The 14853-nt window shown below is 43.6% G+C and overlaps 3 protein-coding genes across 3 annotated transcripts; 1 reads left to right on the top strand and 2 right to left on the bottom strand.

The window, feature by feature from the left end:
• Positions 1-1448: 1448 nt before the first annotated feature.
• Positions 1449-5692, bottom strand: LOC103697934 (tryptophan aminotransferase-related protein 3-like). Its single transcript, XM_008779875.4, has 5 exons — positions 5381-5692; positions 3554-3848; positions 3113-3402; positions 2117-2403; positions 1449-2019 (listed from the first exon to the last, which is right to left on the bottom strand). Exons 1-5 carry the CDS (start codon positions 5641-5643, stop codon positions 1811-1813), a joined length of 1344 nt encoding a protein of 447 aa, XP_008778097.1. The 5' UTR covers positions 5644-5692; the 3' UTR covers positions 1449-1810.
• Positions 5693-7291: 1599 nt separating this feature from the next.
• LOC120110417 (glucan endo-1,3-beta-glucosidase 8-like) lies at positions 7292-9866 on the top strand. The gene is made up of 2 exons (XM_039125272.1): positions 7292-7784; positions 8117-9866. The coding sequence occupies exons 1-2, from the start codon at positions 7444-7446 to the stop codon at positions 9390-9392; spliced, it is 1617 nt and encodes a 538-aa protein (XP_038981200.1). The 5' UTR covers positions 7292-7443; the 3' UTR covers positions 9393-9866.
• A 3148-nt stretch (positions 9867-13014) lies between these two features.
• On the bottom strand, positions 13015-14473 carry LOC103697935 (putative methyltransferase DDB_G0268948). The gene is made up of 2 exons (XM_039125273.1): positions 14170-14473; positions 13015-13889 (listed from the first exon to the last, which is right to left on the bottom strand). The coding sequence occupies exons 1-2, from the start codon at positions 14317-14319 to the stop codon at positions 13260-13262; spliced, it is 780 nt and encodes a 259-aa protein (XP_038981201.1). The 5' UTR covers positions 14320-14473; the 3' UTR covers positions 13015-13259.
• Between the last annotated feature and the right edge of the window lie 380 nt (positions 14474-14853).

Below are 14853 nucleotides of genomic sequence, written 5' to 3' on the forward strand. Positions count from 1 at the left end.
AATTGTGGATGAATCTTATGGTCGGCCAAAGGTCGACCGGCCACAAGACACATCAATTGGCCACCTTGGCCCTTGGTTGGCGCATGGTCGTTGCTCGGCTTGCGGCATGGCTTGCGGGGGGTCCTTAACACACAGGCAACGGCGGTACGACAGGCGTCTCCCTCCTTGCTCGTAGCCGGTCATGGTCGGGGGGATCTCCTCTCCTCCTTTGCTCGCGTCCGGCCGGCCATCGCATCCTTCCTTCCGCTCGAGAGCCGCCAGAAGAACACCCACGCGACAGGGAAGAAGAAGATGTTCCTCTTTTTTTTTTTTTTTTTGTTCCATGTGCTGTTCTCGGCTTGGGAACAGCCCTGAGATCCCACGTGAATTAACAATCCCAAGAGAGCCTTGGGAGAGAGGACACAAACCCTTAGCCCCCACGTGAAACAAAGAGAGACAAATCCCCCCTCCTTCACATGAACGAGAAATCGTCCACAGCACCTACGGGGAGATCTCTTTTCCTATCTTCGCGGCACCCACGTAAACACCTTAGGAGAGAAGAAACTCTCATCCGCCCACATGAAGAGAAACAGCCACGCAAAGAGCAGCATAGCAATTGTTGCGAAAAACACAAGATCTAAACGGCGAGCAGAATAATGCACAGAATTGAGACATAAAGAGAAAGAGAAATTGAACACAGAGATTTTACGTGGTTCGATAATATGCCTACGTCCACGGGAGCAAAATGGCTGTAATTTTACTATCTCTCAAAATAACTAGAATTACAAGATATTTATAGTTAGATTCTGGCCTAGAGTCTCAACCCCTATCAGCATCGCTGGTAGAATAAAATATTATATAATTATTCTAAAGATAAACATATCCAATCGCTTCGCTCTGTTCCGTTAGAATACCAATATACCACTCAAATAAGAATATCTCAATATGAACCATTTACTCTAACACTAGCGGTCACTCTTCTATCTTCTAAGTAACTTGTCTGTGTTCTTTCTCCATTTCCTAATAAAAGGGCGCTCACATCCTTCACATTTCATCAAAAAATAAAAAAAATTAAATAATAAATAAAATAAAAGTTCTGCGTAAAAAAGTAGTTAGGAATGCACGCCAATTTTCTCTAATGGGTCCGGTGCAAAACTTTGAATCTAAGATGTTAGGTTGATGGACTAAACTCATTCGAAGCTGGTGACTCTGAGCTATGCTCTGCTGAACTCGGTGTTTGTGCTGCACATCGGCATCAAACTGATAAGCCAACAGATTAACGCTGGACCAAACTCCAAATCATAAAATCTTAAAGACTCAAACTGTTATAATGGAAAATAATGGACAATAAGAAAAAGAAGAAAAAAAAAATCATTATTCAATCATGTTATTGTTACAAGAAAAGAAACTATTTTAAATCGGCAACGAGATTCAAATTTCAAGAACATTATATGGGACAAAATGCAATGTAAAATTTGGCAAACAAATACTATATTTTTTGTTAAAAGTAAAATATCGATATCGGGAACTTAAATATCAATACTGGTCATGCCAAATTGTACAAGCAACATATTTGACACCTTAACAGGCTATCTGCAGCACTGTAATGGTCCACATTCTTGACAACCATATGATTCGTAGAATTCGAACAAATGCAGGGCCTACATTCTTACATTCTGACATTCAATAGTTTTCATCTTTTTCATAAATCATTACCTTATAATCAACATGCCGTTGATTATTTTCTGTTTTTTTGGTGAAAAAGAAAAGTTCGAGCACTGCTTTATAATCAACATGCGGTTGATGAGTACTGACCTTCATCATTTTAAGTTCAGAAAGAAGCAACATCCTCCTTGGAGACGAGAGCCTCCATCCGTTGCAGCAGCAAATCGACATCATCCTGTGTCTTGATGAGGCTCAGGCGTGCGTAACGGCTACTAGCTTCAAATACTGCACCAGCACGGGAAATGATGCCTGCTTCCCTGAGGACAGCAGAGCAGTCCACATCTCCTTCCATCTCACACTTCAACCAAGCATAAGCTGCTCATTTCAATGATCGTCAACATTTAGATACCAGAGAATTTTCTCTACATCCTTCTTAAGCATTGACGGAAATCATTTCATTTATGAGCTTCACCTGGAGAAGGGTCTATGATCTTTTTGAAGTAGGTGCAGTACAGAGGAGAGAGTTGCTGCAAGGAGAAGCGGTTGGAGGATGATATGACCTTAGATAATTTGCTCCATCTTTCTCTGGTTGTTTTATGTCCGAATTCAAAGATGCCTCCCTCTCCTCTCATCTCTGCCAACATCACTTTGACGAGCTTCAGCACTCTTAACTGAGTATCACGAGAAACACCCATGGTATTTAGTTGCATGTATTCCGTGGCTTTTTGATACACCTTCTCGTCCTTTATCACCGCCCACCTTCATTCAAGTAAAAATGCCAATGATTCAATCAACCATTTACATACATGCATGCATATGTGTATGTCACATAGAAATCATAAGAGAGAAAACAAAATGCTGGAAGAGGCGGCTATCTTCTATGCTCTCTCTCTCTCTCTCTCTCTCTCTCTCTCTCTCTCTCAAACATTAACTTTAAATGATAAGATTACTTTAGCCCTATATATGATCAATGATTTAGATATTAGATGGATCGATGGTTGGTGCCATACAAGAAAAAACCAAATTATTGTGCAAAATGAACAATAACGTCCATGGTTTTATTCAGAAGGATGCTTTTGGATTATATAGGGAAGTTCGATTTATGCAAACCATTCGGTCATAGTAATTGATAGGAGTGTTGATCTATCTTTTTGAAAAAAGACTGACTCACATCAAGATACAGAGCTTATATAGTTGCATATTAAAGATATAGAGATTCTTCAAATTACTTATGAAATTGTTCAGCTTGTTCGATGATTTAACAGGTATACTTACATACCACTATCTTTGTAAAAGTTTTTCATCATTTTTTAATATTTTTTCTTATAAATTCTTTATAACTAGTTTCCTGTAAACTTTTCTTTTTTTAATAAAGGCCGGGTGGCTTTGCCTCTTTCTTCATCATTAAAAAAAAAACAAAAACAAAAAAAAAAAAACAAAAGACAGGAGCGGATAACATGAGACATACCCAAACCTACTGCTGGCATGGCCGGTAACCTTGGAAGCGGTGAAGATCATGACATCCTCATCAGCTGGGGCTGGAATTGCAGTAAAATGAGGCCAGTAGTAAGCATGATCATAAATAACAGATGAACCTCCAAGAACTGATTGCAGCAGGCGCCCATCAGGATTGTTTGGTGAAGTTACAAACTCAATGAAGTTTCCCATCGATGCTACAGATGCATTTACCCATTTGGATGTTACTCCTTTCCATTCATACTCCCTTCTGTCGAAAAGATCGGTCTGCAATTTGTATAACTGTGCACGAACATGATAACAAAACAAGCTCAACGATACGTAGCTGAAAGTTGGAAATTAAGGACTTCAAATTTTCTAATCACCAGTATAGAAACACCAACACAATATTACGAAAAAAAGGATTCAAGCAGCAGGAGAGGAGGGTGCTGACCGCATAGTAGGGAGCGGTTGCAACAACAGAGGCAGGAGTGGAGGCATTTTCCGGCGAGAGAGCGTACACCAGAGCATTGAGCAGCTGAGTAGAACCTGATCCGAAGACGATGAACCTACCGTCGGTGACGGCATTCCCGACGGCCTCGTGGAGGAGGCGGATGTGCTTCTCGAGCTCCACGGAGATGAAGTAATCTCCCGTGGTTCTGTAGCTCATCCGGTGCCATCCCGAGAATACCACCGCACTGCTCGCTGCATGCTGCTGCCAATATGGCTCCAAAAACAACGGATCCCCGCTGCCAAAAAAAAAAGAAAAAAAAAATCTATCATTCCTTGATTCAATTGAGCCCATTTGTCACACCAACTAGGATCCTCGGCGGTGCGCAAGCCACACTGCAGAGTAGTGTACAGTTCTCGATAGTTACCATCAGAAGATGAAAACAATATTTATGAAGCATGTTGTTTGATAGTCATCTACTTTCTAATAGCAGCCGGACTACACAGTACTCTATTGTGCAGCCCGCCAATGACATGTAATAGTTTCTTAATGAGCTATCAACCAATCATTTAATTGAACCCATTTGTCACACCAACTAAAATCCTCTGCAAGGTGGTGTACAATTCTTGATGGCTGCCATCAGAAAATGAAAATAATATTTATAGAGTATCTCGTTTGATAGCCATCTACTTTCTAATAGCAGCAGAACTACACAATAGCCTATATGCAGCCCACGCGATAGTTCCTTGATGAGCTATCAGCCAATCATTTATTTTGTTACTAACTAATGATCAAATATTTTATCATCAAACTTTGGTTTTTTTTATTTTTCTGAATTGATAATTAATATATAATTTTATTTTATTAGTGTGTTTTTATGTTTCTCATGACAGAGACCACATCATTGCATCTTGCTGCAAAGATTCTTATGTTCCATGTATGGATCACAATCGATACGGCCCACCTTATCATGCTTGATAGATTTTTTTTCTTTATGACATGGCAGCTACATAGCTCTTGTGCGGTGCAAAAACATGGGCCGCAAGCTACAGCGAGTCACTATAATTATCCTTTTTCTGTATTTTGCCATGCTGGAATATTAAAAATCCATATGAAATTTCTATCTTTTCTTTATGACATAAAGATTTTCCTTATTTGTGATAACGTAAATATTTTCCCCCATTCGGTAAAAAGTTATACAAAGATTTCAAAAGCGAAGAGGCAGGTCCACACCTAAATTTTGTCTTTGGAGCAGGTGATTAGGTGTACACCAGGAGGAAAACGCGGTCATCGATGTCCATGATGTATGACATGATGTCATTCTAATAATTCTCCTCAATGTGCTTAGTCCAAGAATAAAACATAGAAATAATAAAATTATAATTATGAAAATAATTATACCATGAATTATGCAATTCTTTATTCTATTTTTGAGTAATAGAAATTCTTTTAAAATAATTTTTGAATGTTGATTTTTATCCATAAACAAATAAAAATAGGTGTAAAAAGAATCGAAATAGTTTATAAGCTATATATGATGGCTTCCATAAACGCGGTACAAATTATATCTTTTAAAATATTTTGTAAGGAAATAAAATCTATTCCAAGTCTTCTATCTACTTAACTGGTTAGGTGTTGGATCTTTCATGATCTATTTGGGATCTGATTGGATTTTATATTTTTTTATACCAACTTATTAAGTGTATGGAATTTTAACAAAAAAAATACAATTTACACAAGTTGATAATAAGAATTGCATATAAATATAGTTGTAGAAAGAATTCTCTGAGATCCTTCGGCAGGGAACAAAACTGGGTTGGCTTCACTCACCTGTCGGCATCGGCGGGGCAGTCCGGCAAAAGCTGAGAGCAGTCCGCCCCGGCATAGCACGTGTTGCACTCGCACGTGGGAACGCCGTCGACGAGGATGCCGTCGAGGTAGGCGCGGCCGTGGCCGGAGCAGGGGATGGCGGCGATGGCCTCGGCCTCGGCGGCGGCGCTCTCGGACCAGCTGATCGTCAGCTGGGGACGGCGAGAGAGGAAGAGGGAGAAGAGGAGGAGGAGTTGGCCATAGCTTCCCTTGGCTCCTCCCATCTGTCGGTAGAAAAAAATAACAAGGGCCGGGGAGAAAATAAAAGAGCTTTCTTTTGTTGTGTCTCATATAGATAGATCTATTGGTTTTAAGGATCCGACCACGCAATAATAATCCCATGTGGATCCCGACATAGGAAACGAGATCCGACCCAACTGAAAATAAATATAATAAACATCAATTTTAAATATTATTTTTAAATATTTGAAAATATAAATCTAGTCCAAACTGTAATTTTATATTGTTGCTGACTCGTCCCATACACCAATTCAATCATGATGTTAAGAATGCTCAAAAATATTAGAGCATGCCTTCCCCCCCCCCCCAACAAAAAACTACTAAAAAAAATGAAGCACTTAAATCTACTATAAATCTGTCCCCTTCTTGCAGTCAGTTAAAATTAGACTCTGGCCCGGAGGTACCAAGGCAAGTGGCATCGAATTTGGTTGCTCGGGCCCATGGAGGAATCAGATTGAGAGTTTGGGAGAATCTTCTGGGCTGACAGATCCGGATTCCTATAAAAAATCTGTGCTATTGCAGCACTAAAACACTATAGTAGTACAAAGAACATCGACAGGGACATAAAGATTCCAACAAAAAATCTACCACGACTAATTGTGCCGTGCTCTAGAAGCGTTCGCAGGACTTTGATCATGCTACATCATCTCATCCACCCTGGTCCACAGCCTCCAAAATGGGAGAAAAAGGTGCCCCGAAAATTAAAAGTTTTTTTTAATATTTAAGGCAAAGAATGATGCAAATTTAGATGCCGCCCATTGGAGCAATCGGTCTCATCTCCATCACGTGTCGATCGGGCGTTTAATTATGAACCATCACCAGAATTATAATCCTGAAAGCATCCAAACATTGTTCCAAAAATTTAGCCACTTGTAATACCGCTTCAAAAAGGACAAACACTATACAATTATAAATGTATTCTTTAGAAGATTTTTAAAGCTAACAAGACAATTTTGTCACGACTCATCTTAATTAATCAATTTGTATGAGAAAACTACTTTCTCCGTCAAACCAAGTCATCAAAGCCATAAATATATATATATTGGTAAAAAGTATAGTGTAAAAACAAAGAGAAAAGAGCATACTTTTTTCTTTTTTTCAATTTTTTTAATCATAAAACTGATAACTCTATTATTAGGAGGAGTTCTTGGCTTTGGATTTTTCCTTTAAGATAGGTACCAAGAGAAAGATGGTCCTATAAGAAGCCCATTACATATTTTCTTCTATCATGTCCATCCCATATTATTTTTGTCTGACTGACACCCTAGAGATGGTCTCTATATATATATATATATATATATATAAATTCAACTACGACCAAGTTGGAATTGCTTGGTCAGGACGTGTGCTTTTAAGCAGAATGATTTGGCCGTCTGTTGCTCCAGGCTGGCTGGCGGTCAGGATCTCTGGCCCCACCCTTGGTATCTCATACCAAACCGGAACAATTGCGTCTGTCACAGATTCTTCGCTTGTAAGCAACGCCTGACCTTTGGTTACGGTGGTACACCGTGCGCCTGCGCAACCCACGCGTATTTTGATATTCGTGCTACAGTAGCAAGCTAACATTGTAGCCAAGCAACGCGGCATAAATCCACAATAAAACTCCCTCTTTTGCAACGGACGTTGAAAGACTTCAACAAATTAATCTCTTCTTCTCTGCCCTTCTTTCTGGCCCTCCTGTCCCCTTCCCTTGGTTTCTCTAGCTAGAGAGAAGCAATCAGTATCTGAATTCACTACCTCAGTGCACTGCTTGCAACCTGACTTCAGTTCAGACCCCCCTAACCATGTTTCAGGCCAGGATCGTGGTATGGGCCACCTGCATTGCAGTGATCTCGGCTGCCGCGGCGGCGATCGAGGGCGTCGGCGTAAACTGGGGGACCCTGATGTCACACCCCATGGACCCGGCCATGGTGGTTCGGATGCTCAAGGCTAACGGGATCAACAAGGTGAAGCTGTTCGATGCCGACCCTTGGACCGTGAATGCCTTGGCCGGGACCAGGATCGAGGTCATGCTCGCCATTCCGAATGACCACTTGGGTGATATGAGCAGTAACTACGAGAACGCCAAGGACTGGGTCAAGCAGAATGTTGTCAAGCACGATCGCAAGGATGGTGTCAATATTAAGTATGATTTCGACTCCTCATTCTATCCAAACTGTCATTTTGATTTAGTTCTTTGTCCAAACATAATGATTCAATTCCTTTGAAGCTCATCTCTTTTAGGCATGCCATGGTTTTTATTATTATTATGTAAGACATCAGCAAAATCCTTTGAAGCTTATTCCTTTGAACCATGTTAAATGAGCCTTTTGATCTGAATTGAGCTTTAAGCGGTTGATCTAGTTTTCTCAGTAATATTACTATGTCTTTCAGCAAATAATTTTCCAAAATTTAACCAACCGTTGGAAGTTTGAACAGTATGATTCCAAAGTTATTCCAGTCGATCATTTTGGCCAGGTATGTAGCCGTCGGCAACGAGCCCTTCCTCAGGAGTTACAAAGGCTCCTTCGCGAGCACCGCCTTCCCGGCACTCAAGAACATCCAGAGAGCCCTCGACGAGGCCGGCGTCGGCGACCGGATCAAGGCAACCATCCCCCAAAATGCCGATATCTACTCCTCCCCTGTCAATGACTCCGTGCCCTCCGCCGGGAACTTCCGCAGGGACATCCGCGCCCTCATGACCAAAATCGTCCGTTACCTCGACTCCAAGGGCTCCCCCTTCGTCGTCAACATCTACCCCTACCTCAGCCTCTACCAGGACCCCAACTTCCCCGTCGACTTCGCCTTCTTCGACGGCAAGAGCCAACCGGTCGTCGACGAGGGGCTCCGTTACACCAACGTGTTCGACGCCAACTACGACACCCTCGTCTGGTCCCTGAGGAAGGCCGGCGTGCCCAACATGAAGATACTTGTCGGGGAGATCGGCTGGCCGACCGACGGCGACAAGAATGCGAACACGAAGCACGCCAAGAGGTTCTACGATGGATTATTGAAGAAGGTGGCGAAAGAAGTCGGCACGCCGCTGAGGCCAGGAAAGATGGAGGTCTACCTCTTCGGGTTGATCGACGAGGACATGAAGAGCGTCGAGCCGGGGAACTTCGAGCGGCACTGGGGAATATTCAGCTACGACGGGAGGCCCAAGTTCCCGACGGACTTCACCGGGAAGGGGAAAGACAGGTATCTGGTCGGAGCCACCGGAGTGCGGTATCTGCCAAAACGATGGTGCGCGCTGGATGAGACGGCGGCGAAGAAGAAGTTAAAGATGATACCGTCGAGCGTGAACTATGCGTGCTCGACCGGCGACTGCACGCCGTTGGGTTACGGCTCGTCATGCCAAGGGCTGAGCCTGTCGGGGAACATATCGTATGCGTTCAATGCATACTTCCAGACGATGGACCAGGACGTGAGGGCTTGTGATTTCGAAGGGCTGGGGAAGGTCGCGACGACGAATCTGTCTCAGGGCACCTGTCTGTTCCCCGTACAGATCGTGAGTGCTGGAGAGAGGGCGGCGGCTATGGTGGCGGCGGCGGCGGCGGCGGCTGTGGCTGCTGCTGCTGCAATGGTGTACCATGGGATCCGAGAGAAAGAGAGAGAAAGAGAGAGAAAGGCTTACGTTGACAGCGGCCTGGCCGCTACCGGTGCCGGCGTCCCACGCCCGCTTGTGATGGGCGGTGAGCGAGGCGAGCTTCGAGAACCACTCTCTCGGATATTTGGGCCTAGCCTGCGCGTATAATTCCGCCTGCTTCTCGTAAAGCCCTGCCATTGTTCCGCTCTCTCGCTCTCGCCTCTCGCCTCGATTTATCCTTCCTCGCTGCCGTTCCCAAACAGCTTAGCATGATCTTTAGGGGAGCGTGGAAGAACACGACTCCGCGAGGAAGGCTAATTGAGATAATCGCAGCCGCTCGTTTTTTGTAATGATGCATTCAGATATGAGATCTATAGAAACGACCGGCTGTAATTAGTGGCGTGCACGGCCACGCCTTTGCACATAGTATAGGGTAAAATTCCTTGATCAATATGGGCTCTCCCACGATTTGGAGAGAAAAGTCAACCAATACCTAACGTTGGTTGAACAAGTAATTGGATTAGAGGCTAGAAATGACTACAGCGTTGAAAATTCCTACGATGTCCATGTAATGCTGCAAATTTTTTTAAAGAAAAATCACTACTTTTCCTCCTCAGATAAATTCACTAAGAAAATTAACTTCGATAAAATAACACGAGCCACAAGCCGGCTCCATCAACGCAATAGAGTGCTGCACGTCCGCCGTAAGCTAGCAGGCATGCTGCAATGGCAAGATAGGTCCGCCGCAGCAGCAGCACCCCTACCACCCCATCAGGACATCCACCCAAAGCCCACTCCAAGGGTCCTGAAATATCAAGGAGCATTGCAAATAGAAATAGGCAAGATGCGCATTCCGTACGAACAGGTCGTGGGTCTACACTAGCACGGTGGGACTTTCGGCATGCCTGAGACTTATATCCTGGTCCATGAGTGATTTCCAATCTGGTTGTTAAGGTCGCGCGTCTCGTGCGGGAGGGCTGAGACGAGTTGTTAAAGTTGGCACAACCTCCATGGCACTTCATGCCATGAATTTCAAAGAAAAGAAAAGAAAATAGGCTACAAACAGGCCAAACTCGTTCTCTATTTAAACCTCTGTTTCTCCTTACTGATTTCTCCTATATTCTCTTGCCTTTTGTGTCAGCAGCAGCCTGACGCTTGATTCATGTAGGCTCTATTCTACCATTCAGGTAGCGGAAAGCTTTTGAATATTAAATCAATTTATGGCAGCTGAGGGGGTTTGAATGACTTGAGCAGAGGAAATAGAATGCAACATGGAGGAGGAAAGTTGGCCGCCTTTCTTCAACGGCAAACTTTGAATTGGCCTGTAAAATCCTTTTTTTTTTTAATTTTGCTGCTGCACTTGCAACCTGCTTGCTATTATATGATGACAGCAAATACATCATAATGAGTAAAAGAGGCAGCAAACTACTCTATCTTGATGTTGGACTCCATACGGATACTACACTATTACTATATCGGTACGGTACAGTACGGAGCCAATTCAGCATATCAAATACCGGTACATCCTCTATGCCATATACCAATACCGAACCAATATGGTACAGCATGCTTCGTACCGGTTCGATATGATACGGTGAACCTTGAGAAGTGAAACAGTCCTGGCCAGTTTTTACAGATTGGCTGTTAATTGGATCTCATCGTAATAATAGAATTTCTTGTCCCAGCACTCAAGGGCGGCCCAATACACTGACGGCGGCCTGTCCATTTCCGGTGCCGGCGTCCCACGCCAGCTCGTGACGGGCGGTCAGCGATGCGAGCTTAGCGAACCACTCCTTTGGGTATTGGGGCCGCGCCGCCGCATATGTCGCCGCCTGCTTCTCGAACAGTCCGGCCATCCCGCCCCCCCCCCCCCCCCCCCCCCCCCCCCCTCTCTCTCTCTCTCTGTTTCGTGAGAGCCTCTAACTAGATTTTCAGCGACAAAAAATTGCCACCGTACCAGGATTCTCTTTACCCATCTCTAATGCGGGACAGTTGGTATATCAGACGGCTGGGATGCTCTTCTTGGATTGGAGGCAAACATTACATAAAAAAAGGAAATTCATATCAGACGGCTGGAATGCTCTTTCTTGTTCATCACTTGTCTCCGTATTCTCCTCAATACGAGAGAGAGAGAGAGAAGAGGTGTATGGAAACCAGAGAGGTAACACTTTGGCGTTGGTTGCCAAGCCAGTGGGACGAAGCGGCGAGTGTGCTACTTCTACGAGCTGGAGGTGGGGAACTACTACTATGGGCAGGGTTACCCGGTGAAGCCCCACCGAATCCGGATGACCCACGCCCTCCTCTCCCACAGTGGCCTCCTCAATCGCATGCAGGTCATCCACCCCGTCCCCGCCCGCGACTGCGACCTCGTTTAGTATATACCATCCTTTGCTGTCTGAAGAATCATATTTTTATTATTTAATAAATTATTTGTACCATCCTTCTGGAATAGAGTATGAATAATTTTTTTCTTCTTTTACTTTCCCTGACACCTAATATCCTATAGATCTATGCCATGTTTCAGCTTATGATTAGCATAATTAGGTGATTAAATTTTTGCATCAAATCTTTGAATCTAGATCAGAATGCTAGACTTAAAAAATTTCCAATATTTCTGGTGTTGTAAAGGGCGTGTGTTTCTTTGTACATATGGGATAAACAAATATTTCTTGTTACTTTCCGCTTTCTATTTTTCAATAACATGCAAGTCTTGTTAAATTAAGCAATCCGCATTTCAACCATTTTGGTAGGGCCGTGGGAGCATCTTCAAAATTTTAAAAAATAAAAAATGCTATTAAGAACTGAAAACGCTATTAGAACTAGTGGTATTTGTGGGCCGGAAATGACAGTTTCAGTCAATAAGCCATCGGGAGGATAGAAAATGGCCAGGATATTTTGCCATGTGAGTAAAAATAATCAAGGTTAAACTGAGATATCGTTATTATTAACCAAGACAATATGTTTCCTTAAATCGGCCGATGTATTAAACACCTCTTAAAAACACTAAGCAGAGATAATTCAACCTAAACAGTGTCCAGCCCCATCACCTGTTTAACATTTGTACGAATCCCTCCTAAACAAGCTTCAACTCCCTCACAGGACGAGTCTCGTTCCATGTCGAGACTCACGGGATCTCCCTCAGAACACAATCCAATGCTCTGTAATGGGACACCCAAAATCTGATTTACTGATTTAAAAAGGTCCTACTAGTTGGCGAGCTGGATTTGCTATTGGCTTTGGCATTGAGGGTTCTGATTTGATGGTCGAGTCCTGGAAATAGGAAGCAAGGATTATCTTCAAAAATGGTATCAGAGAAGAGATTTTTCTTCTGAACCTTTAAAGCTGATGAAGGCAGACTCACAATCCTCCTCTGTTAGAGTTATAATGTAATTTACTCCTCAATTACCAAAACAAATGAGACCTTATCATCATTCCAAAGGGGAAAAAAAAAAGGTTTAAGCAATGGTGAAATAGGACGTGTATTTTTAAGTTTCAAAATTTGCACTCCATTAATCTCACCATAGAAATGCAAACTTGAGCTGCATTTTTTTGCTTTCCGTAGCTATCTTTTGTTTTTTTTTTTTTTGCTAAAAAACCATCTTTTATTTTCATTGTATGATCAGAGAGGCTAATGAGCCGCGGAATGAAAGACTTCATATATGGTCAGTCACTTCTGAAATATACTATAAATTTAAAAGAATAAAAATTGTCTAAAGCACTCCATAACTCATTGTTTTTTAATTTTATTAGATACATCCATGTAAAAAAAAAAAAAAAAAAAAGCAGCTCATTTTCCGTGCCATCTCAATGGATCACCAATGGCTTATAATCAAAACAAAAGTGACGTACAGCTTTACTCGACAAGGCATGCATGCCCCCCGATTTATTCCAAATTCAGTCTAGTGACGATGGAGCCAGGACCAGTCTTTTGTGGACCAAAATGGAGCAGAAATCGTATACAAATCCCGACTTTATTCTCACACGGATGGAACCCAAAAAAAAAAAAGAAAAGCTTCTAGGGTCAGTCTCACAGCGCTAGCCTTCCAATTTTGGCGTGCCGGCAAGCATGAAAGCCTTGTAAGTTATCTTCCTAATATCAGATCCACCCCAAGCAGTCCGGAGCTCCTTCACCACCTCTTCAGTCAGCAAATCCACTCCACGCTCCTTCGCAGTGGCTACCGCAGACCCCGTCCTCAGCGATTCCACGAAACCATCAAATGATACCTCCAGATCCATGTCGAAACTCGCAGGACTGCCTTCGGTCCCCAGTCCGATGCTTTCAAATGGGAACGGAAGGCTCCGGTACCGTTCAAAGGCGTAGCCAGGTCTCTCATCCATGTAAGGAAGGGTGGAGACGTAGAAGCGCTTCATTACGTCCTCCAAAGGATGGATGTCGTAGTTGTAGCCCCAGACAGCAATCACTCCCCCAGGCTTCCTCAAAACACGGTTCACGATGGCATAGAAGCTCGGGAGATCGAACCAGTGCACGGCCGTGGCCACCGTCACCAGGTCTACCGAGCCTTCGCCTCCGAGCATGGATACGAAATCTTGCTCCGAGGTGGACAGAGGCGTGTGAATGTATTGAACCTTCGGATGCGGGATGGCATGCTTGATCTGGGCCTCACTAACGTCCGTGGCTATCACCTTCTCATAATGTTCTGCAACCTAGTGGTGGAATCAACGTATATAGCATGCCAAAAACCGATAAGACTGAAACCAAAGTTATGGATCAAAAACAATGGAAATATGAAATTAAAAACAAAATTTAAGCCCACTGAAGGCTTAGTTTATTAAAATAGAACTCGGGTTATGAAGTCACGCAAATACACAAACAACTGGCGTGCGGCCTAATGTTATGAAGAAGAAGTTAGTAATTGAGGCAGAGAACGGTCGCAACATGGTACGTACCATGGGATCCGAGAGAGAGAGAGAGAGAGAGGCTTACGTTGACGGCGGCCTGGCCGCTACCGGTGCCGGCGTCCCACGCCCGCTTGTGATGGGCGGTGAGCGAGGCGAGCTTCGAGAACCACTCTCTCGGATATTTGGGCCGAGCCTGCGCGTATATTTCCGCCTGCTTCTCGTAAAGCCCTGCCATGGTTCCGCTCTCTCGCTCTCGCCTCTCGCCTCGATTTATCCTTCCTCGCTGCCGTTCCCAAACAGCTTTAGCATGATTTTAGGGGAGCGTGGAAGAACGCGACTCCACGAGGAAGACTAATTGAGATAATCGCAGCCGCTCGTTTTTTGTATTGATGCATTGAGATACGAGATCTGTAGAAACGACCGGCTGTAATTAGTGGCGTGCACGGCCACGCCTTTGCACATAGTATAGGGTAAAATTCCTTGATCAATATGGGCTCATGTAATGATGCAAATTTTTTTAAAAAAATTCCTACGATGTCCATGTAATGATGCAAATTTTTTTCTAAAAAAATCACTGCTTTTCATCCTCAGATAAATTCACTAAGAAAATTAACTTCGATAAAATAACACGAGCCACAGGCCGGCTTCGTCGAGGCAATGGAGATTTCCAATCTGGTTGTTAAGGTCGCGCGTCTCGTGCGGGAGGGCTGTGACGACTTGTTAAAGTTCGCACAACCTCCATGCCACTTCTTGCCATAAATTTCAAAGA

Source organism: Phoenix dactylifera, chromosome 4 (genome assembly GCF_009389715.1).
Source record: "Phoenix dactylifera cultivar Barhee BC4 chromosome 4, palm_55x_up_171113_PBpolish2nd_filt_p, whole genome shotgun sequence".
Lineage (NCBI taxonomy): Eukaryota > Viridiplantae > Streptophyta > Magnoliopsida > Arecales > Arecaceae > Phoenix > Phoenix dactylifera.